This window comes from Anser anser (assembly GCF_964211835.1).
Source record: "Anser anser genome assembly, chromosome: 5".
Lineage (NCBI taxonomy): Eukaryota > Metazoa > Chordata > Aves > Anseriformes > Anatidae > Anser > Anser anser.
In genome coordinates this window covers 23,643,271-23,661,954 of record NC_139725.1, presented here as the reverse complement: position 1 = coordinate 23,661,954, position 18,684 = coordinate 23,643,271, and the positions used below count along the sequence as shown (strand labels likewise).

The window sequence follows — 18,684 nt, the reverse complement described above, 5'->3', positions numbered from 1 at the left end:
AGTGCATTTCCCCGGCCCTGGCATCTTTCAGCCCGTGCACCGGGGGCTGGCGGAGGAGGGCGGCCAAAGTGCTGCTAACAAATTAGAGAAGCCAACAAGCTTCAAGGGGGACAAAGGCAGGGCAGGAGGGGCTCGAGCATCTCGGAGCCCTGCACCTAGGAACACGGCGATGCCCAGAAACCCGGCCGGAGAGGGAGGACAGGGGAGCCCGCAGGAGTGGGGCACAGCAGGGTTATCGGAGCCTTACCCTCGAGAGCCCTGCCGGGGCTCCTGCCCTGCCGGCTGCCCTGCTTTTGGATCGTTCTTTATCCCCAAATCGGAAAGAAAAAAAAAAAAAAAAAGTATTTTTTATGAAGGGTCCAGACAAGCAAATGATTATTTTGCTTCTTGCTTGTCCCGAGGGCTAGACTAATCTATTTAGCCCTTTCGTTGGTTTGAATTAATGTCAGGAGGAAGAAATGCACCCGGGAAAATTAGACAGGAGAAGGATCGCCTTTTGCTAGAAATGTATTTTCGTTACTTTAATTTACTTGTGCTTATTTTTCCCACGTCGGTTCTCCAATTGTAAGGAAATATACCAAGTGTGAAATAAACACTTCGACAAAGCAAATAACAGTTATTACTTCAACCCGTCCATAAATATGGTATAAAAATAATAATTGATCACATTACTTTTCATTTCCCTGCTTCCATTTTTCCGAAGGACACCGTGCAACGAAAACCGCCAAGAGCGGTAGAGGAATGAAGCGTGCCTTGAAGGACGGGTGGCCGTGCCACCAGGCGATGGTCCTGCTGGATGGAGGTGACACAGCGCCTCTTCCTCGCAGAAGGGCTCGGGAGCGTCCTCTGACGAGTGTGCCAACGAGGAAGAGGATGGCAGAAAGGAGAGCCGGGGAGACGCTCTCCAGGCTGAAGGCCAGTTCCGAGCTCACGCCTGCCAGCGTGGGCGGCGGTGCCCCAGCCTTCAGGACCCCGGTTTCCCAAAGCCATGGGGTTTAGGCGCCGCTTGGCAGGGCAGCGGCCCTGTGGTTCCCGGAGGACATGTGAAGAAGGAGCAGCAGTGCGGTCGAGAGCCGGGGCCGACTCCGGAGCGCTGGGGGCTCCCTCCCGCCCGTCCCATCCCGTCCCGCGGAGCGGCGCAGCCCAGAGCAGAGCTGCCCCCAGGGGCGGCGGGGCCCGGGGGGTCTGCACTGCCCTTCCTGGCCAGGGCAGGCACCTTAGGCCAGGAAATCTCGTGTGGCCCCTGTATATTTTTTCCTCCTTCTTCCAAAGGAGTCGAAGGCTGTACTCCATAACTGCCTTGGTGATGTCAAGCAAGCTGGCTCCTAACAGCCCCCAGAGAGGAAAGCTGGGTGACAGCTGGCATGGGGCATCCCGGGGACACCCTTCCACTTGCAAGAGACCAGCGCTCTCGTTTTCCTCCCCTCCAGAGCTGCCGGTTGTGGTTTATCATCTGGAGAATTAGGCAGTCACATCTACCTGCTTCTGCGGGAACTGGGGAAACACAAGGGATGGCCAAAGGGAAAAAAAAAAAAAAAAAAAAAAGGTAAAGAAAGAAAAAGAGAGAAAAAAAATTACAGGTCTCAAGTTTTCCTTAGTTTATCTGCCAAGGCTTTCAAGCAGGAGGAAAGAGGACCCGCGCATTCCCGACCGGAGCGAGGTCTATAAGCCGCCAAGCACCTCTCTCTCGATTATGTTCGCGTTAGGTATGGTGATCGTGATAATAACAACAGCTCCGAGAATTATGAGACAAGAGCACGTTTGACTGTGTTGGAGAAATTCAAATACAGCTGCATCGGCTTTGTCTTTGGTTCAGTCACATTTATTTCCCCAAGCTAGGCAGACAGCCTGAGCGAAGCATGACAATGAGTTTTGTAAATAGCAAATGGAAGGGTTTGCTGGGTTGCTGGTTTTGTGAGCTTTTTTTTTTTTTTTTTCCTCCCCTCCCTGTTTGATTTTACTCGCAGTCCAAATAACCTTCCTCGGAGAATGTTTCAAACAAGAGAATGTGAGCGGGAGGGGACGAGGGGGGCTCGTAATTGCAGGTTCCCTTTGGAGCTGGAATTAAAACGCTGACGGCATGTGTTGCAGAGGAAAGGTGCAGAGGCAGCCTCCGCTCTGACTGCAGGACGGCTCTGTTGTCACTGCCTGCCGTTTATTTACAGCCAAGCACTGGAGAGCCGAAGCCGCTTCGGCAGCGGGAAAGTTTGGGGCCCTCCTCGCCGGGCCCGGGGCTGCAGGGGCTGCGGGGGCTGCGGGAGCTGCGGGAGCTGCGGGGGCTGCAGGGCTGCGGGGGGAGCAGCCCCGCTCCGCGGCCGCGCAGGGAGAGCCCCAGTCCTGGCACTGGTCGGGCAGTGCCTCTTCTGCGCCGGGCCTCTTGAGCTGCGTGTTCTGAATAGGAAAATATATACATATATATGTGGTCAGCTGCGGGGGGTTGAAAGAGGTCTTAAGAAAGTAAGGAGGTGAACGTCGGGAGAGCTCTGAGCCCAGCGCCCTGTGCCAGACCCGCAGCCCGCGGGTGCGGCCGGCGAGGAAGTCACTGCGTCTTCGGGCACCAGAATCCGCTCCCTCATTCAGGTCAGGTCGCCACTCCTAGGGACTTCTGCTTTCACTGGGCTAGAAATGTATTCCTTCCTTCTATCAGGCTGGTACACCATCCCCCCTCCATGGTCTCAGAGGAAAGGAAAAAAAATAAAAGAGCTTGTTCTGCACAGAGGAGTTAAAATACATTTGCAAAAGCGTCTGCAGCTCTTGAAAACTTTCCCTGTTTCCTTATCAAAGCCACCTTCCCGGCGGGAGAGTCGGGGGAGCCTGTTTGTTTGTTTTGAGTTGCCTTGAAACTCTCAGTCTGTTGCTTGTTATTGCCTAGCGTGCTCGGCTCCTCACGGCCGGCTTCCCCGGGCGGTGCCGTGGTCCTGGCAGCCGGCTCCGCGCCTCTGAGCGCTTCACCTGATGCACAAATAACCCCCAAAGTTTCCCGCAGAGCCCATTGTGCTTTGCTAAGTTTGGCTGAACATACCCGCCACTATTTGCCTTGGGCTCAGTTAGCCTCCCAGCCTCTCCCCGCGGCTGCCATTGCAGCTCCCGACCGGGCGACGGAGGCCGGGCCTCGCCACCTTCCCCCGGGAGGGCCGAGGGACCCGGCCCCGCTCCGGGGAGCCCCTCCTGCTGCGGGCGAAGCCTGCCCCGCTCTTGCGAGGCGAGGAACGAGGCTGTAAGATCGGAGCACAAACGTGTGTTTTGTTTGCCATTAAGTCGATAGAGCAGACGAGGTCTGCCCGGGGGAAAAGATGACTTGAGCTGTTAATGAGAGCTGACACTGAAATTTAAATAGGATGGGCTAGCTTCGCCAGCGGTGTCTCAACAATATTGCTTCTATTTAGTTATTTTTTCCTTCCTTCAGGGCTCCGAGAAGTGCCCCCGAAGGCGCGGGCAGTGCCGCGGGGTGGTGCCGGCCCGGAGGCGCCTTGGAGGGGGAAGGTGGCAGGGGCCGCCCCCCCCGCGCTGCTCCTTTGTTCCCATGGAGGTCCTTTGTGGGGGGAGAGGAAGGGGAAAGAGCTTCCATTTTTTTGTGTCTCAGTGCCCCGTGGGGGTGAACACGCAAAAACGACACCTCGGAAAGGGAGCAAGCATTTTGTATTGATTTCAACCTTGCACGGAAAACTTTGGGACCTTTTTCGGGGAGGTGAAAGGGGGGCGAGAGGGGGAAGAGATGGTGCCCGATCCTTAGCAGAATCACGGGGAAAGCCGCAGGCTGAGGGGTGCGAGAGCCCCTGGGGAGGCGGGCGGGCGGGAGGCCCAGGCAGTGCCTCTCCGTGCCGGGCCGGCTGCCGGCCGCGCGCCGCGGGGCTGCGCTGTCCACCGCGGGCCGCTAGATGTCGCCGGCGCCGTTCGCATCGGGCTCCCTCTCCGCGGGCAGGCGGCGAGGGCGGGCGGCCCGGCTCCCCTCCCGGCCCGGGCACGGCTCGGCCCGGTTCAGCCTCGGGAGGGGACGGGGGGACGGCGGGAGTCCCTCCACGGGGCCTCGAGGGGGGAGTCCCGGGGGTGGGGGGAGTTTCTGCGGGTTTCTCCCTGGGGTGGTGTCAGGGGGGCGGGGGGCTCTTAGGTGAGGCAGTTTGGGTGTGAATTGAGCCGAAAAAAATCGTCTCTGCAGAAGCTGTCGGCAAAGGAGGTGTCGGGCTGGGAGCCCGGGAGCCGCGCACCCGCGGGGAGTTGCAGAGGTCGGGCCGGGGGAGGGTGGCAGGCGGCACCCCAGGGCAGGACGGGGTGCTGGGCGCCCGGAGGGGGCCAGGGCTGCACCGGCAGCGGCTGCTGGGCACCCCGGGCTCCCCCGCCCGCTCCCCGGGGCCGCCCTCGACAGAGGCGACGAGCGAAATCCGCGGCTGGCCCTGGGAAAGGCTCCAGAGATGAGCATTTCTGTTGTGTGAAGTGCCCGCATTAGCAGCCCGAACACGTAGGGAAAGGCTGACATCTGCGGTTTGGTACGAGGCACCCGAGAAATGGCAGACCTCCCGGTTCGGAGGGGAGCCCCCGCCTCAGCTGCCGGCGGGGAGGGACCCGCGGGTCCTGCGGGAGCGGCCGGCCCGAGGGATGCGCACCGCACTTGTTAGGATTTCCCGAAGTTTAGAAGTAGGGATGCTGCACAGTCTCTCTCGATTTGTGGCATTCATTGTCAGTGCGCCGAAGCGAGAAGATAGAGGGAGACCTCGGGCATAAACTTTGAGTGAGGTTCCAGTCGGAGCGCGAATAATAATAAAGTTTCCCGGTTTTTGTCCTCGGTTTTCAAAATACCGCATCAAATCGAGGGTACACCGTGGGTAGTTTTTCCCAGCCTTTGTGCCAACGCACCGCTGCTTTTGACTCCTCACTGCACAGATTAATCCACACCTGAATTTTTCCAAGCCCATCCAGATCTCTGGCCTGAGTTAAAGAGAGGAAAGCCGGAGGTACTTGGTTTGCGAGGAGCCGCGAGGGCTGGCAGGACCCGCATGGGAAGGGGAGAGGTTGGGGAGCTGGCTGCAGAGCACCCGGGCTGCGCTGCGCTCCGCCGCCACGGGAGTCAGGGGCTGCACGGGGCACCTTGGGATCCGGGCTCTTAGGGACACACGCGACAAAAGGGCAGGCGTTTGGAAACTTGTCGAGAGTAGAAGATAAACAAGAAATGGACAAATAAAAATAGGAGAAGAAAGATTCGTTAGGGATTAAAGCAAACAAACAAAAAGAAATATTGCAGAAAGAGGAGTCTTGAAACTTTCTTCTGCCTTTCCTCTCAGTTTTCATGGTTTGAATTAGGGTGTTGGAGTGGCAGCACGGAGGATATATCCCACCTCCATAAGTGTGTAGTTGTCTGATCAAAATATTAAGGGACTCTCTAGTTCGATGAGTTTCCCAGCAAGGGCTCTGAAAAGAGTAATACAGCTAAATTGCACCTTTAAGTACCAAGGTATGGGGCAAAGGACGTATTGCAAGAACAGATGAAACTATGCCTGGATAGCTAATATTTATTGTCTTTACGCAGAAGAAAATAAGTTAAATTAAAGTTAAAGAAATGTTAGTTATCCCATGGCACAATTGTTGCACAAACTGCTTTCGGTCAAGTTGTTTTGTTTTCAGGGCACTTTTGCAAGCATCTTCCACACCCTTGGTTTGAAGGGAGAGATCTCACGGGCTTTTCTGCATTTTCAGGGACCCCTGAGAGAAAAGAGCTACTTTAGAAGGATAAAAAGTGTTTCTTCCTGGAGTTCAAATTATTTTTTAAATGCCGTATCTCAGAGAAAAGGCCTCTTGTAAGAGATTCCTAGACTGTGTCAAATTATAACAAACTGAATCGCAAGAAGCAATTACAAAGCAAATATTGTGATCGGTGCGGTGGGTAAAATCGGAGTCGGGTTTATAGAAGAATATTAACTCTGATTTTTTTTTTTAAATCAACAGTGATTAGATTTGTACTAAGCCTGAAGACCTTTTCCTGTAGATGGCGTCCTTTGGGTACTGAGTAATCAATAATAACAGAGTCGTACTCAGGAGACTTTATTAAGCCTTGGATAATAAAATAATTAATAATCTTTTTTTAGTTATATATATTGAAAGTGAAAAAGCATTGATTTATAGTAAGCAAAAGTGTGTTTCTCCTTCACGTGGATGCAAATAAAAACTGTTTGAATAAATAAGTTGTTTCTGAACATTTTGTTGTCAAAGTGTTAAATGTCCCCGTCATTTTTATTCAAACACTAACATGATTACAGCCAATTATATATTCACCAGTGTTCTTTATTTTAGAGTAATTGTACTTGTCACTAATAAAACAGAGACATAATGGATAGCTACTGTTCTGAATTTTAAAGCAATTTTCTGTAATTTGATTGAATTATACATCGTCTCCGCTACTTTTTTTATTTCTATATTTTGAAATCCTATTTTCTTGAAAATTGCAGCTCTGTTCCTGTTTTGTTGTTCCTGAAGTAACGAAACCTTCTATAACATTTATAAATAGAGCCTCGTCCCTTTTGAAATGTGGAAAATCATAATTTCAGCCCCAACATACTGAAAGCTTTAGACTTAAAATCTGAAAGTCCAGAGGAGCTCGTAAATCAAAACACTTGGCTCAACGTGATGTCCTTTGAGATGAGAAGCAGAACATAAAAAGAGAAAACAAAACTGTGCCATGCATAATAAGGTTTGATCACTTTATTGTAATGATTCGGTGTGCTTCGTGGGGCTCAAACATAAAACACGTCAAGACAAGCAGTTCAATTGCTAATATTTACCACGGGAGAACAGGTAGACACAGAAAAAAAATATAACGCCAATTACATTCCTCCAAGCAATTAGAGCGATCCGTATACTGTTCGTATGTTCTTTTAGGTGACGATTATAGGTAACGAGTCCAAGAGCTACTTGAATATCTTTAGGCACAGACAATAGAGACACAGAATGATACAGAAGTATATGCAGATACCGCACACGCAAGAAAATATTGCGCTGCGTTATTATACTGCTCTTTGGGTTGTTTTGCTGAGGATGAGCTCTCAGAGGGTTGTTTTTTGTTGGTGTTGTTGTTTTTCAAAGCCGAAAACATGCCTTTAATTTAGCAATTGTATCAACCATCAACGCGATAAGATGTGATCCGCGTTGTCGCCCAACACAAATCAAGAAATGATACAAAGGCTTTCACAAGTTAATTTCATATGACAAAACACGTGCCCACCACAACAGATAAAGTTAAACTATCATTTGCAAACCGTGCGATTGCGTGAAAAGGTATCTCTAAGGTGCATTCAGCATAGGCAAACTCGAATGTTTTTCTGCAATTCTTTGTACTGTAAGGCAAAGATAAGCTAAGGCACCAGAATCCGGGTGGCTCACTCCAAGAGCCCTTTACTGAGCCCCTTAGTGAGACTTCATCATGACCCTCAGTGAGAAAATGTTCCTTGCCTTTTTGCAGATTCACTATATAATATAGCCGCAAAATTAGCTTGTATTCGCCTCGGAAGGGGAGAAAAATGTGATCTATTCCTAAACGGATATCGTTATATCCCGTCCAACGGGGACGAGGACTCCTGCGCCTTTTCTCTACGCCTCTTTTATTGATATTTGGAAATGAGCATGAAAATAAAGTGCAATGCTATCCTCTCCTAGTATTCTGCTAGTATGCAAATGGGAATTATTTATGTGTTGGAGTTTCCGCAGCTACGGCATGATTTCATTATTTAGGTGGAGTTTATAGCTCGGTTACAATAAACATTGTTCTCTGAAAACTCCCTAGGAAACAAAACCTCGGTGTGTGTGTATGCGCGCATAAGTCTACACGAGCGCCCCATCTAAAAGGATGGAGAGGAGAAAAGACACAAAGGAGATGCATCCCGGGAGAAGTGTTTCTTTCAACCTTTTTTCTCTCCGCATTGTCACTGCACGGAAAGTCCGTCTGCAGCCGCTTCTCCTTCTTGGTCAAATTATTGTCGAGGCAAACCTACAAACCCCAGGCTTTAGCGAGGCACCGTCCGTGCTCGGTGGGAGGGACACAAATGGGATTTAACTTGTTGCCAGTCATTTTTGTCTGTTTGTTTGTTTGTGCTGGTGCTTTAAAAGCGAAATAAACTCCAGAAACAAAGCGGGGGGTGGGGAGGTGGGCTGGGGAGGGAGGGAGGAGGAAAACAAGCTCTGTATAAAAGACATATCATATTAAAATAATACACGAACACACCCACTGATATCAAGGGTACGATATCAGCCCTTCCCCAAGAAACTTATTTATAAGTGGTAGCAGTTATAATCATCCAACAAGCCCCTTACCATCACTCCCCCCTCCCCCCGCGAAAGAGAGAAAGAGGGAAAGGGGGTAAGAGAGAGAGAGAGAAGGAGAGAGAGAAAGAGGGTAAGGGAAGAGAGAGATAAGGAGAGAGAGAAAGAGAAAAAGGGGGTGAGAGAGGGGAAAGAAAGAAAGAAAGAAAGAAAGAAAGAAAGAAAGAAAGAAAGAAAGAAAGAAAGAAAGAAAGAAAGAAAGAAAGAAAGAGAAAGAAAGAAAGAAAGAAAGAAAGAAAGAAAGAAAGAAAGAAAGAAAGAAAGAAAGAAAGAAAGAAAGAAAGAAAGAAAGAAAGAAAGAAAGAAAGAAAGAAAGAAAGAAAAAGAAAGAACGAACGAACTCGGAGACCACCCTGTCCAATATACGAAGTGTTCAGAAAAACCGACATAAAGAGCCCACTCCTGCGAGCCCTCCTCATGCAGGGGACCGAGGAGCAAGCCAACTCTACTTCCCCAGAGCCTCCTTGCAGCACGAACGAGCCGCATCCCCGACCCCGTGCCCGAAGCTAGCGGCAGCCCCTCGGCCCGGCACCTCCTCCTCCCTCCCGAGCCCCGGGCACGGAGAAGCCGAAATCGGCTTTGCTCCGAGGCTCTTCAAGCGCCTTCTCGTAGACGGGCGTATAGCTGTTTGTGTCTTTTGTGCTACCTCCAGCATTTTGCTATGGTTACAAGGGGGCCCCGGGGGGGCTGAGGGGGGAGAGGGGAGGATGTTGCGCTTTTGTAGGCCCTAAAAATCGGATCCGCAGCTCATCTCGCCGAGCCCGAGATTCCGCTATAAGCCAAGGGGTGCGGTGGAGGCGCGGTGCGGGGAGCGGGCTGCGGCGGGGCGCCGAGCAGGCAGCGCGGCACGGCTCGGCTCGGCTCGACACGGCACGGCACGGCACGGCTCGGCACGGCCAGGTAGGATGGGCACCGCCCGGGAGCCCGCGCCCGGCCGGCTTTTTCGGAGCGCTCGGGTGAAATAAGCCCCGGGGAGGGCCGGCGGCTGCCTTTGTGCTGGGGGAGGGGGAGCGGACCGGGGGGGGCCCGGGGGGTGGGGGGAGAGACGTCTGTCCTCTCGAGTTACCGAAAAACTGCAAAACCAGATCCATGTGTCATTCGCTGAAGATTACGGTTATAAGAGGCTAAGGAGCTTTAGAGCCACGCCACGAAAATATCCTAGCGAGAGTTTCTTAGGAGTCAAAGAGCACCTGGGAAGTCTCTCCGGCAAAAGCGCTGTGTTAGCCAAGAATGTTTTGCTAGTAAACACAGGAGAAAATAAAATGATGTATTTAAACCTCGAGAACAGTATGCGACATTTAACCTGCCCATTCTCCCCCACGTCTTATTATCATCGCCTGCATAGCTCTGTGGATAACTCTTAGGGGATATTTTAATTTCCGTTTGGATTCTTGAATTAGGAAGAGCTTTTTTTTGCTACCCGATGGGACGTATTACACAGGCAGGTGTGACGACTCCTAAACACACGCATATAAAAATACGGCTAAATTTAGGATTTTTTTTTTTTAAAGGCACGTCTTAACGTTAAAGTTGGCAGCGAGTGTAAAAATATTCTGGTTCGAAAAATTCTGACAGACAAAATCTAATGGATGCTCTACTTTCTATCGGTAGGCTTTCTATGGATGCTATTCTAAAGACATAGGAATAAATGAATCAAAGCTTTAGCTCCTAATAGAGGTAGCTAAATTCAGACCTCTCCACCCCGTGTAGCCGCCGTGGGAAACGCAGCCCCCAGTGCTTATTCGGATCTCTTTCTGTCACTGCTCTGTCTTGTCTTACGCTTACGGCACCGGCAAAGTTGTCCCCTGCAGCAACTGCTTCCCGTTTCCACGTTTCTGTCCAACCCCTGCCCGTCCGAGAAACTTCCTAAAGTTCAACATTAGGGGAACTCTTTGCACCTAGTCGATGAATGGCATTGTTTTAACGCGCTCTCTCCTCTAGCTGCGCAGCCTTCTCAAAGGTATACAGTGCCCCGCTGGCTGTTCTTTATGGTACAGTGCAGCTTCTCAAAAGATCATCGGATGGAGAAATTTAGCTCTTCTTGAAACATTTAAGCAACTGAGCAATTAGTTCTGAATGGGGGTGGGGGGAGGGAAGACGAGAGAGCTTAAAGGAGGGGGGAAGAGGAGATACAACACAACTAGCCCGAAAACAACAGGGGTGGGGATGCATGGGAGGGGGACTTAAAATGTTTGTATTTAAAGGGTGCTTGCAAGGTCTTCGGCACAATATGTGCTGCTCTCCTTAAAGGGGCACTGAGTGCCAATAACCATTAGTCATCCAGTAGGGACTTTTCATTACAGATCTATCTTTAGGGGGAGTTCCCCGAAGACTCCGAAAGGAACATAGCTGCGGATTTCAAACATGGTCCAGTTCGATTCACACAGTGCCTGCGTACCTGCTTCAATAGAAGGGAGAGATACTCACCCGAGTTTCAGGAGTGTGTGGACAGCCCAAAGGTCTCTGCAGCACTCGTGTCCTCTCTGGAATACTATCTTGCATCCGAGGCAGTTCCCAGTCTACATTTGATGTTAACATTTAAGCTCTCTCAAATACGAGGCTCTCCCATAGACATTTTTTCCAGGGTTTTCAAGCAAATTTCTCGGTGCCACAATGTTATGATGGAAGGATGCTGAAATGACAGGCCTCGTAGACGCTTGTCTTAATCATCGGCTTCTTAATTTAGTTTTAGTGCTGTGGTTTTGTGTGTGTGCGTGTGTGTGTCTGCGCGTGTGTGCGCGCAAGAGAAGCCTCTGACAACCTGCAGCTTCCTAATGACTGACGAGGCAGGGCTGCTGCAGCAAAGTAACACTTCCCTGGTGTGAAGACCTCTTACTGGGAAGTTTAGTTCACTACTGTTCTCGCAATCCTAATCGTATAACCTGTAACCAAAACCCATGGAAGAAGGATACAGCATGCTAAACAGAGTAACTTCTAATCACTAGACGTTAGCACCACTACCAGCTGTTACGGATTAACTGAAAGTTGGCTAGAGACAGACACCTAAACTTAAATTTTCAAATGTGGATATAAAGGTGGACCGCTGAATACTTCTTCCTCTCCCTCTTTGCCTCCATTCATCCATCCATCCATCCACCTCCAGTCCCATTCACCCCTCTTCAAAATGTTTGACCACCTCTCTCTCTTTGTTAGCGCACTGCTCCGTCCCCATTCGCCATGCCTGAGCAGCAGGGTATCGGTGTCTGCTGAGCAGTCCTCACCTTAATTGCCCAGGTAACCTGGGATAAATAAGGCAAGCTCAGAGTCAAGGGGGGATAGAATTATATATGCGTACATCCAGGCATTTACTGTACCGAATGCGACGTTACTGATTGTTAAACCTAAGTGTCCTGACTCGTTTCATGGAAGCATGATGCCATCGAAGCGTGGTTATTAAATACCCTTTCTTCATGGCTGAAAAAACCCTCATTCATTTCTTAAGCTGTCAGGACATTTTAGCAGCTTAACCCCTTGAAAAAGCCTGGGAGTACAGAGCCGCTATACCCGTGTGAAGAGGGATTGAAGGCTAGAGCTTGGGGGAGTGCTCCCTATCTGTATCCATTGGGCTTACAGTGGAGACGGGCTGCTTTTCCTTCGGCCTCCGATTCTTAACAAATGTAAGGGAGAAAAGTGCGCGGTTGAAACACTATCAGTGCGAATTACATTCAAGAACTCTGTGGAGACTGCTGGCATTCAGGAGGATGGCGCTTCAGGCAGGACGTTTCAGCTCGGGTTTTCACCCCCATCCCGGGTTCGGACAACCCCAGCCCATCCCTGGCGCTCGGCGCAGCAGGTCCACGGCCGAGGGCGAGCGCGCAGGTGAGGGAGCACCCACGCTCTGCAGAGAGCTGGGGCTCGGCTTCACACCTTGCCGTGGTTCACAAGGCTGGGGCCGCGCGCTCCCAACCTCCGTGCAAGCTTTTTCTCCTGACACCCCACAGAAACTTTCCTGTTAAAAGAATGCTGCCGTTACGGACCTTCTTACAAGAATCCGAGTTTGAGCGGAGCTGAGGGGTCAAAGCAGCCACTTATTCAGGGCTCCAACATACAAAGCTAACACTGAAGTGAATGGGAGTCGTGGCCAGGTCAGAGCTAAGAGAAGAATTGGCATTAGAGCAAGACTCCCGCGTTTCCAAAGTAAATATCTCCGGTTTTATAAACGGAGAATTTTCTGGGGAGGAAAAAAAACGGCCAGACTCGAAAGTTAAAATCCAGCAGAAATAATAATTGACGTGGCTTCTCTTACATATCCTTTTCTGTCCTATAAACAGTGAATTAATCTCAAGGGCTTGGAACGATATGTACTACATATTGGGCGCAACATTTCCTTTTTTGGTAGAACTGTATATCCACGGCATTAAAAAAATATATAATATAAATCCAAAGTTTGTGCACAGTGATTTATTCTGCTGCCGTGATAAATGACTGAGCGTTAAATCGAGATCTCCAAACGTTTTAAAAGCACGTTGCTCTCGGTATTAGACCTTTGCTCAGAAAAGCGAAAGGATGAAACGTTTATTTTCTTCCCTGTTACATTTTCATTCCCGATCACAACGCGAAGTAAACTCAGCTTTGACCTAAGAAACACCTCAGAGCATTAAAATTTCAACAGGCAATGTCAGTGTTACATTAAACGAGAACTCCTCCAGTTTGCTGCAGAGCTGGGATTTGAATAAAACGTTCAATGTTAACAAACAATACACACGTTTGGCACTTTGTGTATTAAATGGATCAAAGAGATTTGATAAGGCACAATACACCATTTGTACAGACCTGATTGAGTTAATATAATATCAGCAAATTTTACAGCGAAATGAATCTGTTTCTTTTCTTTGTGTTTAAAACCAGCACAGATTACAAATTTTAATGATCTGAAAATGTTTGGTATACAAAATCATGCTTATTTCAGTATTAGCAAAAACACAAGAAATTTTTCAACACAAACACCCAGCTGTGTCTATTTTAAAAGCAGTTCAATGACAGCTTGCACTTATGAGCATGCAATCAGCTAATTTCGCTTTTTTTTTCTTCTGTGTTAATCAACACTTTCCTTCCTGCATATCAGAGTACAAATAGTATAGTTACTCCACATCAGTAAATGTTTACGTAACCTGTCCTTTCTCAAGAATCCGGTTACACCGAATCATTACATGCTAGACCGAGTAGGAAAATGCACTGGGCCCAGCCACCCTAATGGGATCCCAGCGCACCATAATGACACATATTAGTTAATGATTGTCATAATCATAATAATATGCACGAATCTTACCTTTCCTCTTACCCCTTGCCATTGTAGAGTCAAGTCATATCCTCCACACCGCGTCCTTCCTCAAGAATTCCCATACATTGGCTTCAGTGTTGTGCAATGAAATAATTACAAATTGACATGATTTTTTAAACAACTGCATTTCTAAAAAATAACAATAAAAAATAAACGTAGTCGATCATTGACTTTTATCTCCCTCTTTTTTTTATTTTATTTTATTTTATTTTATTTTTTTGTCAGTAGCAACCTGTTATGAAATTGGATAAATAAATACAATTGTGGTAAGGTCATTCGAGGTTAATCCAATGCACAGAGTTCGTGCCATTCCCAACTGCAATTGTTTATTACCAGTCCATTATAATTGTTCTCGTTATTTACTCTCTCTCTCTCTCTCACACTGGCTCTCTCTCTCACACATACACACGAACACATATATAAAGTGCACCTCCACACATAACCATGTTTGTCGCGCTGAGGTCTAACCTGAATTTGCCCGGGATAAACTGTTTTGTCTGGGTCTGAGCTACAAGCGTTATTTCTACGGAACATTTTTTTTTCCCTGCAGAACAAACATAAACTTTGGGTGGCTTAACGCAGCAGTAGGCACAGGCTGTACGTCGTCTTTGCACAGCGCTTCACTTTTAATGGCACCAATACGCTATCGATTACATTTCCCCTTCTGCTTTCCGAATAAGAAAGCTGCAAGTCTGCTTTGTTAGTTAGAGGGCTGATTTTTTTTTTTCCACGTGCTCGCAGTGAGGGACGACTCGATGTGGCCGGTTACCGCCGACCCCCTAGGCCGGGGGACGCTGCGGCCGCAAGCTCTCCTCTCCGCCACCGAACCCCCGGGCCCTGCGGGGAGCGGGGCGGGCAGGGGGGCGCCGAACCCGGCTCCGCCGCCGTCGTGGCGCTGCTTGGGGGCCGGGGGGCCGTGAGGGGAGGGCTGCTCGATCGCAGCCCCGCGCCGCTCGGGGAGAGGCCCCGGCACGGCCCGGCCCGGCACGGCCCGGCCCCGCCGCCTCAGGGCCGGCCGCGGCCCCGCGGGCCCACCTCGGTGCCCTCCGGCGGAATTTTCGTTTTGTTTTGTTTTCGTCCCTCGGAAAAAACAACCGGAGCCGCAGGACCCGCGGCGGGACCTGGCGAGCCGAACGGCCTGGCGGCTTCGCCGGGACCCGCAAAGTAGTACCTCGGCCGCACCGCGGCCTCCGCGCCCACCCGCCCCCTTCGCAGCCACGGGAGGGGGGCGCAGAGGCGCGGGGCAGCGCTGCTCCGCCGCGGGGCAGGCGGACGGGCCCGGCGCGGGGCGGCGGGACGGCGGCTGTTTGTTTGCCGTGAGGGGATCCGCGCCCGGAGCGGCGGGCGGGCGGGCGGGGGGGTGGCTGTGAGGGGGTGTGTGTGTGTGTATGTGTGTGTGTGTGTGTGTGTGTGTGTACACCGCCGCGGTGATGCGCCCCGCCGCCGGTATCCCTGCGCCGCAGGAGCCTCGGCGGCGGCGGGGGGCGTGCCGCCGGCGGGCGAGAGGCGTGGCGAAGCGCGGCGGCGCCTGGCCATTGGGCGGCGGGCGGGCAGACGCGGCGGCACGCCGGCGGCGCTGATTGGGCGGCCGGTGGGAAAGGTTAAACCAAAAAATTTTTTACAGCCCCGGTGCGTGTCTGCAGCTCTGAAACTAATTGTGGCCGGGGCGCTCTGTATAGCCCGGCTCCGCTCGCTCCGCGCCGACCCGCCGCGGCTGCTCCGTCCTTCCTTCCTTCCTTCCTTCCTTCCGTCCTTCCTTCCGTCCGTCCTCCCCCTGCTCTGGCTTGCCGGGGGAGCCAGGCACCATGAAGTAGCTTTTTTTTTTTTTTTTTTTTTTTTTTTGTCTGTGTGCGTGTTGTTTTTTTGTTGTTGTTGGGTTTCCAGAGGGTTTTTTTCCCCTTTTTTTCCTCCTTTTTTTTTTTTTTTTTCCTCTCCTCCGCTCCGACTCGGTTTGATTTTCTCTGATTGGTGATTATTATTCCTATTATTTTTTTTTTTTCCCTCCCCGGCGGTTCCTGTCCCTGCTACATGACTTGCCAGCGCTTGAGACTGCGGTCCAACTGCGCTGCCGCCGCCGCCGCCGCTGCCGTCGCCGCCGCCGGTGGTGCCGCCGCCGCCAGCCCGGCCGCCGCCGCCCCGGGCGCCGCTCCCCCGGCCGCTGCCGCTTCCCCCCTGAGACTAGTGTGTGATGTTGGACATGGGAGATAGGAAGGAAGCGAAAATGCTGCCGAAATCCTCCTTTAGCATAAACAGCCTGGTGCCCGAAGCCGTCCAGAGCGACAACAACCACAGCAGCCACAGCCACCACAACAGCCACCACCCCCACCACCACCACCACCATCACCACCACCACCACCACCCGCCGCAGCAGCAGCCCCAGCGAGCCGCCGCGGCCGAGGAGGAGGACGAGGAGAAGGGGCAGCTCCTCCTGCCGCCCCCCGCCGCCGCCGCCGCCGCCTCCGGCGCCCTGGAGGTGGCCAAGGCGGAGATGCTGGCCGGCAAGGGCGAGGCGGGCGCGGCGGCGACGGCGGCGGAGCTGGAGGAGAAGGAGAAGGCGGCGGACGAGAAGAAGGGGGCGGCGGAGGGGGCCAAGGAAGGGGAGAGCGGCAAGGAGGGTGAGAAAAAGAACGGCAAGTACGAGAAGCCGCCGTTCAGCTACAACGCCCTCATCATGATGGCCATCCGGCAGAGCCCCGAGAAGCGCCTGACGCTCAACGGCATCTACGAGTTCATCATGAAGAACTTCCCCTACTACCGGGAGAACAAGCAGGGCTGGCAGAACTCCATCCGCCACAACCTCTCCCTCAATAAGTGCTTCGTCAAGGTGCCCCGCCACTACGACGACCCGGGCAAGGGGAACTACTGGATGCTGGACCCGTCCAGCGACGACGTCTTCATCGGCGGCACCACCGGCAAGCTCCGCCGGCGCTCCACCACCTCGCGGGCCAAGCTGGCCTTCAAGCGCGGCGCCCGGCTCACCTCCACCGGACTGACTTTCATGGACAGGGCGGGATCCTTGTACTGGCCTATGTCCCCCTTCCTCTCCCTGCACCACCCCCGGGCCAGCAGCACTTTGAGTTACAATGGGACCACGTCCGCCTACCCCAGCCACCCCATGCCCTACAGCTCAGTGTTGACTCAAAACTCCTTGGGAAACAACCACTCCTTTTCCACGTCTAATGGGTTAAGTGTTGATAGACTAGTCAATGGAGAGATACCTTATGCCACTCATCACCTCACAGCAGCAGCTCTGGCCGCCTCAGTGCCGTGTGGCTTGTCAGTTCCCTGCTCCGGCACCTATTCCCTAAACCCCTGCTCTGTAAACCTTCTAGCAGGACAGACGAGTTACTTTTTCCCCCACGTTCCTCACCCTTCAATGACTTCTCAAAGCAGCACTTCAATGACGGCCAGGGCAGCCTCCTCCTCCACGTCGCCACAGGCGCCCTCCACTCTCCCCTGTGAGTCCTTAAGACCTTCTTTGCCAAGTTTCACAACGGGACTTTCCGGAGGACTTTCTGATTATTTCACACATCAAAATCAGGGGTCTTCTTCAAACCCTTTAATACATTAACATCCATGGGATCAGACTGTAAGTGAACATTTTACACACATTTGCATTGTAAATGATAATTAAAAGAAAAAAAAAAGCAAAACAAAAAAGTCCAGGTATTTTTTATTAAGTCCCCCATTTTCTGTACGTTTGTTCAGTCTTTAGGGTTGTTTATTATTCCACCAAGGTGAGGAGTGTCAGCAAGGTGCAATGTGGGGAGATTACATTGTAGACTATGAAGTTTGGAAGACAAAATTATAGTAGAATGTGTATCTAAATAGTGACTGCTTTCGCAATTTTTATTCAAATACGATAAGTCTATCACTAAAAGCCGCCAGATTCTCCATGTTTGCAGTATTATAAGTTATCATGGATATGTCGGTGGGTGCAGACCTTGAAAAAAAAAAAAAGCCACTAAATTTATGAAACCTATAAAAATCTTAAAACGTAATTTGTATTTAACCAGAATTTCATCCTGAAAGATGCCCAAGAACTACGTTTTGGCCATTTAATATTTTATATTTTTCTTTACCGAACTGCTTATTTTTGGGGTTTCTTTTCTTTCTTTGTTTTTATTTTTTTCTGTTTGTTTGTTTGTTTACTTTTAGACCAAAGATTGGGTTTTAGAAAATGCACTCAGTGTACGGAGTAATTTAAAAACAGCAACATTATTTCAGTTTGCAGCACTGCCCGTTCAAATGAATCAGAAGGGGACAAAATTAATGATTGCCTTCAGTTTGTGTTGTGTATATTTTGATGTATGTGGTCACTAACAGGTCACCTTTATTTTTTTTCTAAATGTAGTGAAATGTTAATACCTATTGTACTTATAGGTAAACCTTGCAAATATGTAACCTGTGTTGCGCAAATGCCGCATAAATTTGAGTGATTGTTAATGTCGTCTTAAAATTTCTTGATTGTGATACTGTGGTCATATGCCCGTGTTTGTCACTTACAAAAATGTTTACTATGAACACACAGAAATAAAAAAAAATAGGCTAAATTCATATATACTTGATAGTTTTTTTGTCTCTTTTATTAACTAAAATTAATACGCCTGAGGCTTTAAAGTTTTAAGGAGATCAGAGCGCTGCTTGTTACAGTAGTCCACCATTTTTCACATGCTCGTCCCCCCCTCCTCCCCCCGATCACTTTGTATTTAACCACGGTATTTTGGAATATAAAGGAGCAGGGAATTAGCGTATTTAATTAAACACCACGGCCACTACTGTGATGTCCGTTTTGGGGCAGGACTCTCATCAGGTCTGCCTGAGAACTGGTAGTACGAGGTAGGGTGTCTTGCTAAAAACTCTGTCTTAAGCTGAAGATGCTTAAAACTGCGTATGTATATAGTTACATACATATATATACGTACATGCATACGTGAGTATATATATACACACGTTCGGAAAAAGTACAGGTACTTTATTTATTTCCTAAGTGCATGTTGTTCTTTCAGTCTTTGCAATGGCTTGAATGGGTTATCCATCTGAAAGGAAATCGTTTCGACTGTATGATAACTGAAGCTCTATTAACTATGGATGTGTAT

At 50.3% G+C, this 18,684-nt stretch overlaps 1 protein-coding gene across 1 annotated transcript; it reads left to right on the top strand.

Moving 5' to 3' along the window:
* The first annotated feature begins 15,123 nt into the window (after positions 1–15,123).
* Positions 15,124–18,148, top strand: FOXG1 (forkhead box G1). Its single transcript, XM_083838755.1, is given in 3 exon segments — positions 15,124–16,019; positions 16,021–16,041; positions 16,044–18,148. Coding segments are annotated over 3 exon segments (1,380 nt in total). The 5' UTR covers positions 15,124–15,773; the 3' UTR covers positions 17,157–18,148.
* Positions 18,149–18,684: the final 536 nt, after the last annotated feature.